The sequence below is a fragment of the Oryctolagus cuniculus genome, chromosome 4 (genome assembly GCF_051225735.1).
Source record: "Oryctolagus cuniculus isolate XC-2025 breed Fujian yellow rabbit chromosome 4, ASM5122573v1, whole genome shotgun sequence".
In the NCBI taxonomy this organism is placed as follows: domain Eukaryota; kingdom Metazoa; phylum Chordata; class Mammalia; order Lagomorpha; family Leporidae; genus Oryctolagus; species Oryctolagus cuniculus.
In genome coordinates, this window is record NC_142870.1 from 151,350,130 (window position 1) to 151,370,127 (window position 19,998).

At 39.6% G+C, this 19,998-nt stretch overlaps 1 protein-coding gene across 4 annotated transcripts in view; it reads right to left on the reverse strand.

The window, feature by feature from the left end:
- The window catches only part of ANKRD28 (ankyrin repeat domain 28), a 184,858-nt gene that overhangs the window by 118,693 nt on the left and 46,167 nt on the right, over positions 1–19,998 (reverse strand). The window contains exon 2 of one of the 4 annotated variants that reach the window (XM_008266039.5): positions 11,143–11,215. The exons of 2 other annotated variants lie outside the window; for them this stretch is intronic. In XM_008266039.5, the coding sequence (XP_008264261.3) occupies positions 11,143–11,160 (18 nt within the window). In that variant the 5' untranslated portion in view covers positions 11,161–11,215. Of the gene's footprint in view, positions 1–11,142; positions 11,216–19,998 lie in introns of those variants that run through there. One more of the 4 variants, XM_008266042.5, reaches the window with a different exon arrangement.

Here is a 19,998-nt window from a genome sequence, read left to right on the forward strand (position 1 = left end):
AAATTCTAGAAGAAAAAAATTGAGAGAGAGCAAGGAGTACAACAAAGGCCCCTCTGGTTGCAGCAAACAATCATCAGGGATATGCAGATGGAGAAACAGACAAAGTCAAGATATATAGGGCCTGATGAGCCAAGTTATAAAGCCTGCATTATTTATTAACTGATTTAAATATGACATAGTACCTTAAGAAAAACTAACCAATACAAGGTAAGGCTACAAAAATACTAAGTATGAATATACAATATAGACTATACTCAATAATTCCATCATGCAATAGTGTAACACATGAATTTATTAATTATAATCAGCAATATAAAGATACTTTCTAAATGTCCATTCTCTAAAAAAAAAAAAAGATGCTTTTATAAACCAATATTTAAACTTCACTGTTATCTTTTCTTCTAATTTATTGGAAGAGTGCTTTCTACTGATCTGCCAGCTGGAACATTTAATATCAAAACTCATCTAACTTTTTTTAATTTTATTTCTTTGAGAGGTAGAGTTACAAATAGAGAGGAAGGTCTTCCATCCACTAGTTCTCTCCCAAATAGCCACAATGGCCAGAGCTGGGCAGATCTGAAGCCAAGAGCCAGAAGCTTCTTCTGGGTCTCCCATGTGGGGGCAGGGGCCCAAGCATTTGGGCCATCTTCCATTGTTTTCCCAGGCCATAGCAGGGAACTGGATTGGAAGAGGAGCAGCAGGGACATTAATCAGTACCCATGCAGGATGCTGGCACTGCAGGCAGAGGCTTAGCCTATGACGCCACAGTACCAGACCCTCATCTTATATTTTTGAGAAAATGGTCAAAATTTAAAAACTACCACAATGCATGACTAATTGTTCAGGTATAACTGAGAGTTTTTAATAGCAAAAATTTTAGAAGCCAAACCAAACTGGAAAAATTAATTTTAGCAATATTTTATGTAATCCAACCTATCCAAAATATTTCAATTTTCATTCAATATAAAAATTTAAACTGATACTTTACTTCTATGAAGTCTTCAAATTTGTTGTATATTTCATATTCATGGCATCTCTTAACAAAAATAAATTTTCATTGGACATTACTGATATGTATTTTGAGTTCATAAAATTTACATTTGAGGAAGTAAATACATAAATCTGTTCCTCGATTACATTACCTAGTCTTATTTGGCTAAGGACTATCGTATCATACAACATTGGTTTAGACCTAAAAAGACAATACTATCAAAGTTTAACTGTGCTAGATAGATCTCAAATACAAGCATGCCATCTACATTACTGTCTTAAGGAAGAGAACATGGTTTAGGTTTGTGTGGGTGTTTTTTTAAAGATTCACTCATTTATTTGAAAGGCAGAGTTAGAGATAGATGAAAGATAGATGAGAGACAGAGATAGAGGTAGAGATAGAGATATAGATAGAGACAGAGATAGAGGAGAGGAGGGGAGGGGAGGGGAGGATCTTCTATCTACGGGTAAACTCCCCAAAATAACTGCAATGGCTGTGACTGGGCCAGGCTAAAGCCAGGAGCCTGAAATTCCATCTAGATCTCCCAAGTGAATGCAGGTGCCCAATTACTTGGGCCTTCTTCCACTGCTGTCCCAGGCACATTAGCAGCGAGCTGGAGGGGAATTGGAGCAACTGGGACGCATGGCACTCACATGGGATGCCAGCGCCATATACAGCAATTTAACCCACTGTGCCACAATGCTGGTCCCTGACTTAGGCTTTTTACAGTGGCCTAGAGTCAGTAATATGAATATAACTGTTCATTATTATACTATAAAACAATCTAACAATGTACTTGTACATTCACTTTATACATGAATACTGGCCATTTTAAGTACTCCCTTAATTGATTTTTCCTGATTCCATCCTAACTTGAATGACTACTAGTTCTCTTTTTTCTGTGTCTCTCCTTTCAAACCAGATCTTCTTAAATTTTATCACAATATTACCCTTGGCGTGAGCAACGACATGTTTTCTCAAAATAAAGTGCATGCACTTCATAGGTACCATTTATTCACTATCCAGGGGCCTTATCACATACATGAGGGTTCCACTCAGATTTTGTAAGCTGAAGTGAACAGAAGTCAGGTACCTTTCTGCCAGCATATCACTTGTTTCTTATGTGCCTTATTTTATAGGAAACAAATAAAATGATTTTTCTAGTTGTTTTCAGTTCTAACATTTTATAAGTTTACGTTCTTTTTCTCTGTTGACAACAGTAGGCAGATTAATGAATGGGAGAATGAAAAGAAGTCGGTGTAATCACAGATTAGGTTTTCCTCAGGAACTCTGACTATGAAGAAAAGAATAAATTTGGCAACTGCTAGAGAGTTTTTAAAAAGCTCGAAGATCAAGACAAATATTTTTAAAGACTAAAGAACTTATTTTTCTAAAAGAAAAATGTGGGAATAATTGATAGAAGAGCACAAAGAGGAGGAAGAGGTCTAAGAGGTGAAAACTTTTAAGAAGAGGGGATCATCTTCCTTTGAAATGAAGGGCTAATGTGGGTAAATTAATAGAAGAGGAAGGATCGAGTTGAAAAGGAGTCCAAGTGAGTGGCTGAACAGTTGTGAGTAGCTGGACGTTAAAAGCAATAAAAGCTCATGATTTCTAGGCTGGCTAACACACACAGAAGTGAAGGTAGTTTCTGCAGACAAGTTGTCGGGTACGTAGTAACTGACACACAGGTGTGCAGAGCCAAATGCAGGTGACTGCTGATGTGGAGTTTAAATAAAGTATGAAGTCCAAAATATCGTCTACAAGGAAGCAAAATGACCTGGATGAGTGAAACAAACAGAAAGGTGAGTGAGATTTGGCAGCTGTTAATAACAAGAAATAGAAGGGTCGCCTAACTAGATGGCATGTGCCTCAAAAGAAGACTTTGCCCACCCCCAACACACACACACACACACCGAGGCATTCCCAAGATACTGCCTGTGAACAAAGGAATGCCAACACTTACAAAGATTTCTAGAGAAGCTTGTATTTTACAAAACCACTGAGTTTCAGTTAAGCCAAAAGTGGACCAATTTTCTGCAGAAATGTAGACTCAAGTGCTACAAATCTGACTTAAGGTCTAAATATTTACAGGATCATTTTCAGGTGTGAGTCTTGAGAAATTTCCTTTCAAAGGAATACAAGCCAAAAAGTTTGAGAAACCAAACAACACAGGTAAGTTTTCTGGAATATACTAACACACCAAAAGTAAGGGAAAAAAACTACCTGAGCAAATATTCTTAATAACTTTGATTTCCTCAAGAAGCAGTTTGAAATTAAGCAAAAGCATTCATCATTCAGAATGGACTGGAGGTCAGCTTGAATTAGAGTTTTTTGTTTCTTTTTTTATGTGATATCCTATTCAATCTGTCTCTTATCAGTATAATTTTTAATTAGGATTTATGTGATTTCCTGCATGTCTAGTGTTTGACTTCTGTTCTTTTAGGCCCAGGATAAACATTCTCTGAAATCTAATCATACTATTATTTGCATAATTAATTATCTTTCAGCAACTGTATCAAAGATACTTTAGCCTCCCTATTACAAATCAGAGTGTAAAATTATTTTAAATAGGCTATAATTTTTGCCCTTCTTTAAAAAGACCAAGAAAAGGTTATTTACAATTCATTCTGGTTTCTACACTGTGGTGACACTACGATGAATGTAGTATCAAGTTACAGCACTTTAAAAGCTGAAGAGAGAAAATTTTCTATTTCAAAATAAGTTGCCATGGCTACCCAATGTTTACCCTTAAAACCAATGATTACAGGAGTTGCCCAAGGAATTCCCACAAATACAGTAAGATCAGTAGCTGAAACACACACTGGTTATTTCATATACAAATTGGGACTGTATATATCACTTCCATGTCAAAGTACTTATTATCATTGGGAAATGCTAGGAAAGTGATTTATGTCTTTCTGAACCCCAGGAAGGGTGGAGACAAAAAGTACTCAACATGACTACTTTAAATGACTCAGTTTAGAGCATTTTTCTGACTTAATACAATTCATTTCAATTAAGAAGCTCATTACATCTTCATGAACCTTCCACAAAATGTCTACTTTTGAATGTAACAGGATATTAAATGTTTGCTCTTTAACATTAGGACTATCTGAAACTGAAAATATTTTCTAAAATAGCATATTACATTAAACTGCCTTAAACAATAAAGAGGTTTATCACCACAAACAGCAAGAATTGAACTAAGGTGGCTTTAAGGTGGCTGATTGATTCACTGTTCAGTATTATCCCATAGGACTAGGTTTTCAACCTTTCGCTCTTCAAACTCAACATGGATCTTGGGATAATTCCTTTACAGTCACAAGATACCTGTCCCACTTCATGGCATCACATCAAACACATATTGCTGCCCAGGAGAAAGGACAGTTTCTTTCTGGGGCTCTCTTTTTATTTCATTTTAAAAGATTTCATTTATTTGAGAGGCAGAGCAAGAGCGAGAGGGAGAGAGAGAGAGGTGTCTTCCATCAGCTGGTTCACTCCCCAAATGACCACAGTGGGTTAAGTCACTGCATGGGACACCTATATCCCACAATGGCATGCTGGTTCAAGTTCCATCTACTCCATGTCTGATCCAGATCCCCACTAATGTACCTTGAAAACAGTGGATAACAGTTCAAGTACCTGAGTTCCAGCTGCCCAGGTGAAACACCAGGATGGACTTCCTGGATCCTGGCTTCACTGGGCCTGGCCTCAGCTGAGGAATAAACCGGCAGATGGAAGACAGATTCTCCCTCTCTCTCTCTGTCTCTCCTTTATCATCACTGTTTCTTTCAAATAAATCAATCTTTAATTAAAAAAAATGATAGCTATGCCAAAAAATTAAAGTATTATACTTTTCTGTTTGTATCAGTACCTCCCAGTTAAACAATATTTTCCCATCTATTCTCCCACTGGTTCCTCACAACAATGCTTTTTAAGGTAGGTAACGTGGGGAGATTCCTTTCTTAAATTAGTCCTCATGACTGTCTGCTCCTTCCTCTTGGGCAACAGAAAACCTTCGTGTCTCTTTACCAAGCTACCACACATTTTCTAAATTGTTTCAACACACTGTAATCTGCCTTCCTACTCTACAATCAACTAACCGTGCTCTAAGGTCTCAAACCGTAGCCTCTCATGAAACTGTCATTTTTCTCAACTATTCTAAAATACTGGATAGCAATAACCTTTATTAAACTCTTTTTGTTGCTTCCACAAAATTTCACCTTTTTTTTTTTTTTTTTTTTTGACAGGCAGAGTGGACAGTGAGAGAGAGAGACAGAGAGAAAGGTCTTCCTTTGCCGTTGGTTCACCCTCCAATGGCTGCCGCGGCCGGCGCACCGCGCTGATCCGATGGCAGGAGCCAGGCTCCAGGTGCTTTTCCTGGTCTCCCATGGGGTGCAGGGCCCAAGCACTTGGGCCATCCTCCACTGCACTCCCTGGCCACAGCAGAGAGCTGGCCTGGAAGAGGGGCAACCGGGACAGAATCCGGCGCCCCAACCGGGACTAGAACCCGGTGTGCCGGCGCCGCTAGGCGGAGGATTAGCCTAGTGAGCCGCGGCGCCGGCCCAAAATTTCACCTTTTTCTAAGTTATCTTTTTTGGCCTCCATTCACTTGGCTTTTCTTCTAAAACTCATACTTAAAAATACTGGTTTGCTTTTCAGCTGCTTTTCCTCCTTTTGGGCTACCATCTCCTTCTAGACAAATTCATGTCAAAATTCAACTTGTCACCTCCAGCACCCTCCCCTTTCCGAGTTCCCATATTGGTTAAGAGCAATGGCATCACCACAGACATACAGTAGCCTTCCCTTATTGTATCTCCCACTTGAATCACCCATTTCTAACCAGTTCACCTAAAATCCTCAACTCTCTTTGCACACAGTGACCCATTCAGATACATTTCAGACCTTACCTGAACTGTCAAAACTATCTTTCAATGGGTCTTATACATCTTGACCCTCCTAGCTCTATCCATCCTTGTGGCAGACACGAGTTCTTCTGCAAGAATCCTCTCTTTAACAAGGAGCACCTTGAGTCCAGAGGCATACAAGAAACCCAGGTATGGTCATAGTACCACCTAGTGCTAGTCACACATGTATGTGAACAAGCGCATGATGGAAACCAGACACCCTCTTCCTTAGCACTTTACTTTACTGACAGGGCTATCTTTACTTTGGGACTGTAAAGCCAATGTAAGCTACACTGCCTGTAGGACAGAAAGAAAAAAAGAGCAAATTTTTAAGAGTAGGAGAGGGGGCTGGTGCTGTGGCTCATTTTGCTTAATTCTCCGCCTGTGGTGCTGGCATCCCATTTGGGTGCCAGGTTCTAGTCCCGGTTGCTCCTCTTCCAGTCCAGCTCTCTGCTGTGGCCCGGGAGGGCATTGGAGGATGGCCCAAGTATTTGGGCCCCTGCACCCGCATGGGAGACCAGGAAGAAGCTCCTGGCTCCTGGCTTCGGATCGGTGTAGCACCGGCCGTAGCAGCCATTTGGGGAGTGAACCAACGGAAGGAAGACCTTTCTCTCTCTCTCTCACTGTCTGTAACTCTACCTGTCAAATAAATAAAATTAAAAAAAAATAAAGAGAGAGAGAGTAGGAGAGGAAAGAGAATTCACTGTCACCGAGTTGTGAACCTAGCTTTGTCTGACCATCCATACAGCCTGGCCAATAAATTTCCTTCTGCCTCTCAGAGACAGTTTCAATTAGATCTCTGTGATTTGTCACCAGGAGCCCTTAATTCTAGTCATAGATAATATGATATTGGTTTGCTTATATTTGGTCAATTAGATGTTACTGAAGTGCGCTGAAGCCTGCCTCCACTCCCTGCCTGAAAGTCCACATGGATCTACGTAGCTGCTGCAGTTCGGATGCAGCAGGCAGCTGCACACGCTGTGCCTGTCCCTGTGTCTAGAACACTTCTCCACGGCCTCTCATCATCAGATACGCAGCAGGGTGGCACATGAAAGAAGATGGACGCCAAACCGTAAAGGCTCTAGTCTGCATTCTGACAGGGAGGTCACTAACAGATTTTCAGTCAAAAAGATACAATATAAGACTTGTTTATCAGAGGACACACTGTGGACACAGTGTCAAGGGTGACCTAAAAAATGAGGCAACACTAATGGCAGGGAAAGGCTAGTAAACGATGCGGTAATTGGCCAGAAGCCATGTGGGATGCTGAGGAGAGTAAACTGGGGCAACTTCTCTGGAGGAAAAACCTGCCAACAGCTTTCGACAGCACGGTATCAACACCACCAGCACTTCTACTTGCAAGAATGTAGCTATAAGGAAATAACCTAAAACCTGGAGACTTTACCTATCAACATTTTCCTGAAGCATCATTTATTACAAAATATTAAAAACAATCTAAATGTTGAACAAAAGGAATTTTATGTTATATTTAAAAATCACATTTTCAAAGAATTTTCAAACACCTGGGATAATACTTAAAAAAAGTTACCTGGAATACAATACTACATACAAAATAACATTAATTATGTTCAAGAGAAGGCTTTTATTTTGCTTTGAGAGATAGAGGAAACACACTGCTAAAAAGCAAACTGCAGAGTCAGAGTCATTAAACCCACCACTCCTGAGAGACCACAATTGTTAGGCCTTGCAGGCAAATGAAGGTTCTGAATTCATACCTATTGGGCTGTAGCAGCCTCTAAATCATACCTCAGAAGTCCTCAGAAAGCTAGTGAATACAAGAAAGGGTAATTTTAAGATGCCTATCTTTATCACTTTGCTTTTATAAAAATAATCCTTCAAACAAAAAAAGAAATAATGACAGACTGGATTGGAGAAAGTCTCAGAACAAGTTGTTTAGGGGCATTGATAGTCTGAAGTCTGCACTTACTTTTTGCTCTTTAAAAATAGTAAGAGAATACTATATCACATTATTATTTTTGCTGAACTGGGATCTTGATAATATCGCTACAATTCCAAGTAGACTCTGATTCACTCAAATAACAAAAAGTCATTTGGTGGTTTTAAAACAAAGAGTCAGATTTTGGGGAGCCGGTACTGTGGTGTACTGGGTAAAGCTGCCACTTGTGACACCAGTATCCCATGGGGCACCAGTTCAAGACCCAGCTGCTCCTCTTCCAATCCAGCTCCCTGTTAATGCACCTGGGAAAGCAGAAGATGGTCCAAGTTCTTGGGCCCCTGCACGCATGTGGGAGACCAGGAAGAAGCTCCTGGCTCCTGGCTTAGGCCCCCTGGCCACTGCAGTCACTTGGGGAGTGCACCAGTAAATGCAAGAGCTTTCTCTCTGAGTCTCTTAAAAAATCCAATTTTGAATACAGTATTTGTGAAATAAAAAGGTTTCAATGAAAGGAGTTTGAATAGCTACAGAATAAGAGAAAAAGACAAAATCATCATCAAGGAGTTTTTTTTTTTTTTTTTTTTTTAGAACTGAGCCACCTGTATTTTTCTTACCATTACAGATTAAGAAACTGTGGTTTAATGTAGATGCTATTTATATTTTGGTACTATCTAAAAAAAATCAAAGCATTTTACATGTTTCTAAGGTGAGAATCAAAGATTGTATTAAAACTATATATGGGAATTTATCTTTAAAAATGTTTAATGTGCACATTGTATCACAAGTAATGGTTATGTCTTACTACTTTGAATTTATATAAACATATCACTACCTATATCATCTTAATTTTACTGCTCTTTATGGGTGAACTTTCAAATGGTTTTCTTACATAAATTTAGAAAGGGTTTGTAGTAACCAATGCAACGGCACCACCCAGTGGCAAAATATGATAATTACAACTTGCATGATGGCAAGCAGCCATGCAGAAATCACCATGAAAGGAAAAACAAACACGCTCTATGATAACGACGGTGTCTTCTATTCATTACATCTTCCCAACCAAATGTTATCCTTACCATCTTGAGTCTGGCATTTTCTTGTTTTTCTGCCTTTCCCACCTATTACTCAAATGCTTGACTGGAAACAGAATTACGATAAGAGCATTATAAAATTCATTCAAAGCTTTTATTGCACCTATGGCTACATGACAGTTTATAACCAGATATAAAGTATATATGTATGTATGTATGTATTAGGGGACAAATTTCCAATGGGACTCTCTAGTCACCCATAACTATTCTATGTACTTACAAAACAAACAAAGTGGGCTTGGCAGATAATCTAGACCTGCCTAGAAAAAGGCTCAGAAACACAATCAGTTATTTCATTTGAATTCATAATTTCTAAAGGGATTATGAATCTTCAGGTCACAGGATTTTATTTACTTCAATTTATTTTAAATGTGTATTTATTGTACTTGAAGAGCAGTTCAGAGAGGGGAGAGAGGAGGGACAAACAGACAGAGAGGTCTTCTATCCACTAGCTCATTCTCCAAATGGCTCCAACAGCCAGGGCCAGGCCAAGCTGAAGCCAAGAACCTGGAAGGACTCCACCTGGGTCTCCCACGTCGGGTAGGTAGCAAGGTTCCAAGCACTGCAGCCATCAACTGCTGTCTCCCAGAATGCATTAGCAGGAAGCTGCAAGTGCAGGAGCTGGGACTCTGGTGACACTGGGAATCCCAGGCAGCAGCTTACCCCACTTTGCCACAACACCTGTTCCTACTCCAAACTCCAATTTATTTTAATTTTTACATATTTGAGACGCAGAGAATACTCCCTTCTACTGGTTCAATCCCCAAATGTCCATAACAGCAGGGGCTGCTGGGCCAAGCCAAAGCCATGACCCAGGAACTCAATTCAGGTCTCCCACGTGGGTGACAGTGACCCAATTTACTACTATATAAATCACCACTGTCTCCTTGGGTCTGTGCTAGCAAGAAACTGGAGTCAGGAGGCAGAACCGGGGCCAGGTATAGAATCCAGGCCCGCTGACACAGGACACCAGCATCTTTTTTTTTTTTTTTTTTTTTTTTTTTTTGACAGGCAGAGTGGACAGTGAGAGAGAGACAGAGAGAAAGGTCTTCCTTTTGCCGTTGGTTCACCCTCCAATGGCCGCCGCGGCCGGCGCACCGCGCTGATCCAATGGCAGGGGCCAGGAGCCAGGTGCTTTTCCTGGTCTCCCATGGGGTGCAGGGCCCAAGCACTTGGGCCATCCTCCACTGCACTCCCTGGCCACAGCAGAGAGCTGGCCTGGAAGAGGGGCAACCGGGACAGAATCCGGCGCCCCGACCGGGACTAGAACCCAGTGTGCCGGCGCCGCTAGACGGAGGATTAGCCTAGTGAGCGCAGCGCCGGCCTAGGACACCAGCATCTTAACTGCCAAGCTAAACACCGTCCCCTATTTAGTCCAATTTAATGTTCTCAATCTCCTTTCCTATCAAGAAACAGCCAAGTAAAATCTTTCCATTTCCTTCTAATGACCACCTCTTCTTTAAAAAAGAAAAAAAAAAGTTTAATACAACTAAGAACTAATTATAACAAAAACCCAGCGAAAATTAATCTTTTGGTTTTGAAATAGTTTTTCATCAAGGTTATATCAAATAAGATATTGAACAAGAGGCACAGCAGATTTCAATTTGGTAAACAAGCCAATTACTGGACCACATTTTCTTTTATTCTATTAATATTTCAATGTGTTTCCATTTCAAATAAGAAGCCTGAACAAATAACATAGAAGTTTATATTGTCTTCACCATTGCCTTTGTCTAACACCTCTAGGGTTTATGAGATTTCTAAAAGTACTTTTATTAAAAACACAGGACTATTCCCAGGTGATTGTTCAATGTCTGAAAATGTTTAAAGTATGAACCCCAAACATTTACCATTTAAGAGAATGAGCTATGAGCAAAGTGACGCTTATAGCCGAACAAGAGGATAAAAATATCTGCTAATTTAATCATTTTCGGAGTGAGACTGCCCCTTTCAGCTATTTAATATTTTCTTCTGAAAGAGAAAACACAGAGATCTTAAATCAGATTTTCAAGTTCCCTCCACTGAAAAATTAAGTTCCTATACTAAATCCACTAATCCAGGGCCCACTGCTATAAATAAAATGTCTATAATAATGAGGTTTTGGCTAGCATTAAGTATTTACTCACATACAGTTATATATAAAAAGTTTAGGTTAAAAGAAGGCATAAATACCAACAAACCAACAAATTTCAAGAGCTGCCTCTATTACTGCAGAGAGACTACTAGAAAACAACCTACCATAATAGGAATTCCCATACTATTTTCCTCTGGTGGAAGCAGTAGTTGTATTGTTTCAATTCCAATCAAAGGCCTGTGGCAGAAAACAGATATCAAAAGCAAGAACAGGCTGATCCTAGAAATGAAGGGCTATGTTTTATATAACTACTACCTTAACACTGAACTATTAAATAATATTCAAAGACTTATTTTGGATTTTAACTAGATTTTGGTTTTATCCTTCTATCAAGAAAGAAAATTACTAATCTGTATAATAAGACATTTTTAAAAAAGACTTTATATATGAACTAATCCTTACTGGATTTCCAGAAGAGATCCAAAAAGCACAGCCTGTTTCCTGGAATTACCAGCAACAAGTCACCCTGATAAATCTGACACACAATCCCTATTTCAAATATATCACCTAGTAACATATCCCACAACTTCTTTCTAATCAATAATTATATATTTATTCATAGGAAAAATCTTAATATAGGATACTGCCTATATGGTATAAAATATTCATCTATATAATATAAAACATGTTCATTTAAGAAATACATAAACTTAAGAAATCACCATAATATCTCCCAAAGAGAAACACTGGTAACCATTTTCTGCAGCTATGCTTCTTGAAAAATTGGGATAACATATTTGTTTTAGTAACTTGCTTCTCTCCATCTCTCCCTACTAAACACTGCAAACTTTATCCATTCAGTAAATAACCCTAAACAACATGCTAAATGACTATATGAAAGTCCATTCAAAACCAATATGCATATTTAACCAATTTCCTGAGAATAAGCATTTTGACAGAAAAATTTTTCTAAGATTATATAGTCTCATATAGTAATTTCCCCAAAATAAAATAAATATACCACTAGTCAACTTTTAAGAAATGGTTTATCCTCAAATATAAATTAGGCCAAAAATTATGGCACCATAATTCTTACATGAGACGACCTAGAATGAACAAATGTCAGAATTAAATTCCCTACATAAAAGAATGCTGCCAACTGCAATTCTTGTTCATCTGAAAGAATCATCAGCTTCTGTTATAACAATTATTGCTTATGTCCTAAATATGCCTTTCTAAAATGTCAAAAGACAGAAACTGACTTTGAGACTGGCTTATCTCACTAAGTATAATGGCTTCCAGATGCATCCATCTTGCTGCGAAAGATGGGATTTTTTTTTTTTACAGCTGAGTAGTACTCCACAGTGTGTGTGTGTGTGTGTGTGTGTGTATACCATAGTTTTTTTATCCAGTCAACAGTAGATGGACATGTGTTTTTCCCTGATCTGAGGTAACTAATACAGTACCCGAAATGTAATGTATTGGAGTGAAATGGACATCTGGAGATTCGATGATTATTTACAGCCCTTGTTTCTTCTGTTGAGGAACAGTGTTTTTTTCCTTTGTATTATTTGTTGAACTCCTTTACTTAGTGTAGGGTTAACCTTACAATCATTAAGCAAACTGAAGGCAGATCTTTGTAAAAATTAAAGAGTGGGAATGGGAGAGGGAGGAAGAAGAAAGAAAGGCTGAAGCATGTGGGTTGCAGGGAAGGTGGGGGGGAATATCAGTATGTCCCTAAATCTGTATATATGAAATACATGAAACTTGTATAACTTAAAATTTAAAAAAAAATGCAAAATGATAAAATCACTTAAAAAATAATCACGAAACTAGTTAAGAAAGAAAGGAGAGAGAGAGAGAGAGAGAGAGAGAGAGAGAGAAAGGGAAAGGAAAGAGAAGAGAAGGGAAGGGGAAGGGGAAGGGGAAGCGGAAGGGGAAGGGGAAGGGGAAGGGGAAGGGGAGGAAAGGAAGGGGGGCTGGCACTGTGGAGAAGCAGGTTAACGCCCTGGCCTGAAGCGCCGGCATCCCACCTGGGCACCAGTTCTAGTCCCGGCTGTTCCTCTTCTGATCCAACTCTCCACTGTGGCCTGGGAAAGCAGTGGAAGATGGCCCAAGTCCTTGGGGCCCTGCACCCACATGGGAGACCCAGAAGAAGCTCCTGGCTTCGGATCAGCCCAGCTCTGGCTGTTTGCAGCTAATTGGGGAGTGAACCATCGGATAGAAGACCTCTGTCTCTCTACTTCTCCTCTCTCTGTGTAACTTGACTTTCAAATAAATAAATAAACCTTTAAAAAAGGGGAGGGAGGGAGGAAGAAACAAACTACCCTAGGGTCGGCCCTGTGGCACTGCAAGTAAAGCCACCGCCTGCAGTGCAGGCATCCCATATCAGCGCTGGTTTGAGTCCGCTGCTTCACTTCTGATCCAGGTCCGTGCTATGGCCTGGGAAAGCAGTAGAAGGTGCCAAGTCCTTGGGCTCCTACACCTCATGAGACCCAGAAGAAGCTCCTGACTCCTGGCTGCCAGTAGGCTCAGCTCCTGCCATTGTGGCCATCTGGGGAGTGAACCAGTGGATGGAAGACATCCCTTGCTCGCTTGCTCTCTCTCTCTCTCTCTCTCTCTGCCTCTGCCCCTCTGTAACTCCGCCTTTCAAATAAATTAATTAAAAAAATCTGTGGCTCCCTTATTAAAAAAAAGAAACTACCCTAGCCATTTTAGTGGGAGGCGTAGCTATAATTCTAAACACATTAAAATTTTTTTTCTCCTTTTCTTGAAATTACTTATGAACAAATTAATTTCAACAAAAATACTAAAGAGACATTATTTTTACAATGTGTTCTACAGCATGTACCAAACATGATAATATAATTTGCCATCAGGTGGTAGCAAAAGCAAAAGAAATGAAATTTCCTCATTACTCCAAATCATCACATTATTCCCAGTACAAAGGTAAAGTCTTCCCAGAGTCATGTATTTTAAATAAAGCTCTTAGATGAATGAGGAGGGGAGCCAGTGTTGTGGTACAGTAGTTTAAGACACTGCTTTGCTTGTTGACATCTGCATCCCATATTGGGGCACCAGTTTTAATCCTGGCTCCTCGGCTTCTAATCAGCTCCCTGCTAAAGGCCTGGGAAAAGTAGCAGAAGATGGCCTAAGCACTTGGGCCCCATTCACCCATGTGGAAGAGCTGGATGGAGTTTCTGGCTTTGGCCTGAACCAGCCCTAGCTATTGCAACTATTTGGGGTCTGAAACAACAGATATAAGATCTCTGTCTCTTCCTCTCTATCACTTCGCCTTTCAAATATATAAAATGCTTAAACACCACTCATGCACACACATACAAAGTTTTGTTAGTTATATTCTAATCTTGTTAAATTAACAGTCATGCTCAAAATGATATCATGAGCAAATTTCTGATGAAAAACAACAGCCTTCTGTTACTAAAGTGTTTACTAACACAATTTAATTGGCTCAACAACTATGGGATTTTTTGGAAGCATATCAAGCAATATCTAACTGCAATGACTTTTTATACTAAAATTTATGTCTTATGCAAATATTACATTTTCTCTAATCATATATAGGTAGCCCAGCCTCTTATACCCACAAGAAACACAGCAGTAAACCAAAGAAAGTTTCTGGTTTCATGAAGCTTATATAAAATCTCTTATATATTTCCTTTTTCTAGATATGTAATAGAGGGTTATAAAAGATCAGCTTACGAACCTAAAAAGCAGAAAGATTATAGCTTTAGTTCACTCACAATTTCCATGAAAAAACACTACCAGAGAACTAAAGAAATATCAGGTTTTTTCTATTATAAATGCATGCATCTTCTTCCTCTCGAAGCATATTATTTCAAAAGAAAAATACATATTTATTCAACCCACTAGATACTAAGTGACTAAAAAATTTACATTAAACTGAGTAGGAGAGAATCTTCTCACGCAAAAGTATCACAAGACCCTGAGACACATGAGACTAAGATAAGGAGAGAACTCATACTGAGAAATCTGTGCATATACTGGCAGATTTGTCACAGAGGTGAACACACCTGAGTATTGTAAAAGCCAGTGTTTCACAGTGAGCACCTCGTTCACACAATACCTGCCCTCGTGATTCTGCGCAACACACAACACAACACCATGACCAGCGCTCAAGCATGAACACTTCCCATACTGATTATTTTGTCAACACAAGACTGTTTTCTCTCAACCAGATAAAATATTTTACAGGTTATAAACTAACACTGGCAATTTCACACAGACTAACCTAATACCAACTATTCACAACAGGAGGTTGGGAGTCTTAGGAAGGGGGAAGGAGTCAGATGATATTCCTGAACATAATGCATTAGGAATCACAAGATAAAGCCAATCAATGAGTGATATCAGAACAGAGCAGCAACCTGGAAAACAAAACAAAACAGGATTCCTTTCCTATGTGATCATTGCATTGAGATTTATATGTTTAGAGAAATATAAAAGTACCACTAATTTACTGACTTCTTTCTCCTTAACATGGCAAACTGGCAGGGATGTCTCCTCTTACCACTCCTATTCCATGTCATATTGGAAGACTTGGCACTGAAGTAGGGTTTTAAGCTAATTAACGGGGCCGGCCCTGTGACACAGTGGGTAAAGCCGCCACGTGCAGTGCTGGCATCCCATATGGGCACCGGTGAGTCCCGGCTGCTCCACTTGCGGTCCAGCTCTCTGCTGGAAAAGCAGTAGAAGATGGCCCAAGTCCTTGGGGCCCTGCACCCACGTGGGAAGACCCGGAAGAAGCTCCTGTCTCCTGGCTTCAGATTGGTACAGCTCTGGCTGTTGCAGCCAACAGGGGAGTGAACTAGCAGATGGAAGACCTCTCCCTCTCTCTTTCTCTCTGCCTCTCCTTCTCTCTCTGTGTTACTTTCAAATAAACAGTTTTTTTTTTTAAGTAATTAAAGACACAAGATTTGGAAAGGAAGAAATAAAACTACTTGCATTATTAGACAATGATTGCCTCTTTAGAAAATTCTATCGAATCTATTTTTTTAAAAAAGTCCTAGAACTAATAAGTAAATTTAAGCAAAGCCAACATAATATTTCTACTAATGCACAACCTGAAATCAAAATAAAAACACAGTACCATTTATAACAGCACCAAAGAACCTAGAAGTACTAAGATACCAATTTAATAAAATATGTACAGAATCCTTATGATAAAGACTACAGAATATTGATGAAAAATATCAAAGAGGACTTAAGTAAACAAAGAGAAACCATGCTCATGGATGGGAAGATTTCATGTCACTTGTACTCACTTACAGATAAGAAAAAATTCCAGTGGCTTTTTTTTGTAGAAATAGGCTGATTAAAAAATTCACATGGGGAAGCCAGCGCTGTGACATAGCAGGTAAAGCCGCCGCCGCCTGCAGTGCCAGCATCCAATATGGGTACCAGTTCAAGTCCCTGCTGCTCCACTTCTAATCCAGCTCTCTGCTCTGGCCTGGAACAGCAATGGAAGACAGCCCAAGTCCTTGGGCCCCTGCACGCACATGGGAGACTCAGAGAAAGCTCCTGGCTCCTGGCTTCGGATTGGCACAGCTCCGGCCATTGCAGCCATCAGGGGAGTGAACCAGAGGATGGAAGGCTGACCTCTCTCTCTCTCAGCCTCTGCCTTTCAAATAAATAAATAGATCTTTTTTTAAAAAATCACAGAGTGAAGGCAAAGAAATGAGAAGGAACAATTTTGAAATATAAAATAAAGTTGGAGGAATCACACTACTAAAAAGTTACAGTAATCAATACAGTGTATTACTAGAGAAAAGACTAACATAGAGATCCAACAGAATGGGATGGAAGAGACCAGAAACAGATTATTCATATATGTTCAACTGATTTTTGGAAGGGGTACAAAAGCAATTCAACAGGGAAAGAATATTCTTTCCAACAAGCAGTCCTGGGACAAACAGATAATCCATTTGGAAAACGGAGGTAATGTATATTTGCCAATACAGTCCCAAAATCTCTAAGTATAAATACAACAATACTGTTTGGTTATAATATAGGACATCAGATGGTTTGAGGATGATGTGGGTGGAAGTGGAAGGGGTAATGCTTACAGTATACTTTTTGTTTTCCTTTTAAACCACAAACCATAAAATTGCCTGTTAAAATTAAATTTTAAAAGTTACACGGGTGGCTGGTGCTGTGGCACAGAGAGTTAATGCCCTAGCCTGAAGCACCGGCATCTCATATGGGTGCCTGTTTAAGACCCGGCTGTTCCACTTCCAAACCAGCTCTCTGCTGTGGCCTGGGAAAGCAGTAGAAGATGGCCCAAGTCCTTGGGCCCTTGCACCCGTGTAGTAGACCCAGAAGAAGCTCCTGGCTCCTGTCTTCAGACAGGCGCAGCTCTGGCGGTTGTGGCCAATTGGGGAGTGAACCACCTGATTGAAGACCTCTCTCTCTCTCTGCCTCTCCTCTCTGTGTAACTCTGACTTTCAAGTAAATAAATAAATCTTTAAAAATACATAAATTAAAAACAGTAAGTTACACAGGTGAATCATATGTATATGGGTAAGAATTATTTAAAACAATGCTTCATTTAGCAAATTACTGAAATGAATTAACAGGTTCATTTTACTCTGCCAATCTATTTTCCTTCAACACAAAGGCTGCCAGATGGGGGCCAGCATTGCAGTATAGTGAGTAAAGCCACCGCCTATGACACTGGCATCCCATATGGATGCTGGTTTGTGTCCAGCTGCTCTATTTCCAATCCAGCTCCCTGTTAACGGCCTGGAGGAAAGCAGCAGAAGATGGCCCAAGTGTTTGGGCTGCTGCCACTCACGTAGAAGACCTGGATGAAGCTCCTGCCTTCAGGCTGACCCAGCACTGGCCATTGTGGCCATCTGTGGAGTGAACTAGCAGAGAGAAGCACTAGAGCTCGCTTGCTTGCTCGCTCTCTCTCTCTTGTCTTTCTCTAACTCTTCCTTTCAAATATAATAAGTAAATCCTTTAAAAAATGAGTAGTTGAATCTAATCAGAGCTCTGATGTTACCAATTTACAGAAAAAAATATAGTACATAGAGTACTATGTTAAATAATCCATGGGGATGTAATCAGTCAGGCTAGAGAGTGGTACATTCTCCAGAACAAATGACATGAGTTCTTCAACAAATAATGTAAACTTTTGAAAGGGAGCAGAACTTGTTCCAGAAAGAAACTTTAGAAACTAATTCCATATTATGTTCAAACTGTTTAGTTCTAGTTTAAGCTTCAAAAGACCTCTGACACAAAGAAAATTAAATGTGAATTGAATTTGCTTTAAAATACTCTAAAAATGTGGGGAAATGGTAAAATGTTGACAACTGATGAAGCTGGATAATGAATTCTCAGGTGTTCACTAATGTTTTTCCCGTATGAATGAAAATCTAGGAATTACATTATATTAAAAATTAAAGAAAATTTCAATTATATAGACTTTAATAAATAGAGTAAATCAATTTAGATCAAAATCTATTATTTTCTTCATGGATAACTATTTCAGAAAGAGGAGTCCAAAAGAAAAAAGGAGACACAGAAGGAGAGGGGAAGAGAGAGATACAGATGGTGTGGGGGGGGGGGGGGGGAGCGGGGGGAGTTGAAGTCCTTAGGTCCAAACTTAGTAACTAAACATCACAGCATCACATGTATCAGGTAATGTAAGGAATTCAGGAAATCTGATAAATCTAAATCAGTATTTCTCAATGTCAACTCTGTCAACATATAAGGACATTCTTTCTCATGGGGTCCAGCCATACCCATTATAGGATGTTTAGCAGCAATCCTGGTCTCTATTCACAATACTGGAAGTACAACCTGTTCCCAAACTGTGATGACAAAAAAAGTCACCAGATATTGCAAAATAACCACTAAGGAGCAACATCACCCCCTGCTGAAAAACACTATATAAATTAACAATTTCTTCAAATGGTACCCTTACTGTAAAAAGCAAAAGCAAGTAATTACAGTCCTGAAAATCTGGCAAAAAAAAATTTTAAAGCAGCATTAAACTAGCTAGGAACAGACAAGCTACTTGATCCATCTGAACAGAAATATGAATACTACTTGGACAAAGATTCAACCTTTTAAAAATGTAGTAAACACAGAGGTGGCCAATTGGCCTAGTGGCCAAGAAACTGGTTAGGACACCTGCATCCCAATCAGACTACCTGGGTTCAATACTTGCTACCCTACCCAGTAGCTTTTTTAATGACTAAAAATAATGAGCATTATATCTGTTTACATTCAACTAGTTCCAAACAGTGAAATGATATCACAAAATATGACAGAGAAGTTAACTTCATGTAAGATGGCCAAAACAGAACCCAACATTTTCCTGAGTCTTAAATTTAATCAAAACCTTATGGGGCCAGCGCTGTGGCACAGGGGGTTAATGGCCTGGCCTTAAGCACCGGCATCCCTTATGGGTACCAGTTCTAGTCCCAGCTGCTCCTCTTCCAGCCCACTGCTATGGCCTGGGAAAGCAGCAGAAGATGGCCCAAGTTCTTGGGCCCTGGTACCCACGTGGGAAACCCAGAAGAATCTCCTGGCTCCTGGCTACAGATCGGTACAGCTCCGGCCATTGCAGCCATCTGGGGAGTGAACCAGAGGATGGAAGACCTTTCTGTCTCTACCTCTCTCTGTAACTCTTTCAAATAAATGAAATAAATCTTAAAAAAAAAAAAAAAAAAAAAAAAAAAAACACAAAACTTATGATAACCAGGAAAATAAAGAAGCTGCTGAGTTTCATTAAGAACTCTGGCTACCATCCCCAATTCTCCTATATAGCTGCAGCCATGATAGAAGCCCACAATCTTGCAGGTTATTGGTACCAAACCAATATGGACACTGTCCTCAAATAATTGTGGCTGTGTGTTTTAAACTATACAATAGCCCCTTGAAAGACGGGCTCAAGAGACTTTTTTCCACCTGCCTTGGAGATTCCCAGGAGTGAAGTAGTATTTAAAAGCAAATATTTAACCACAGCCATT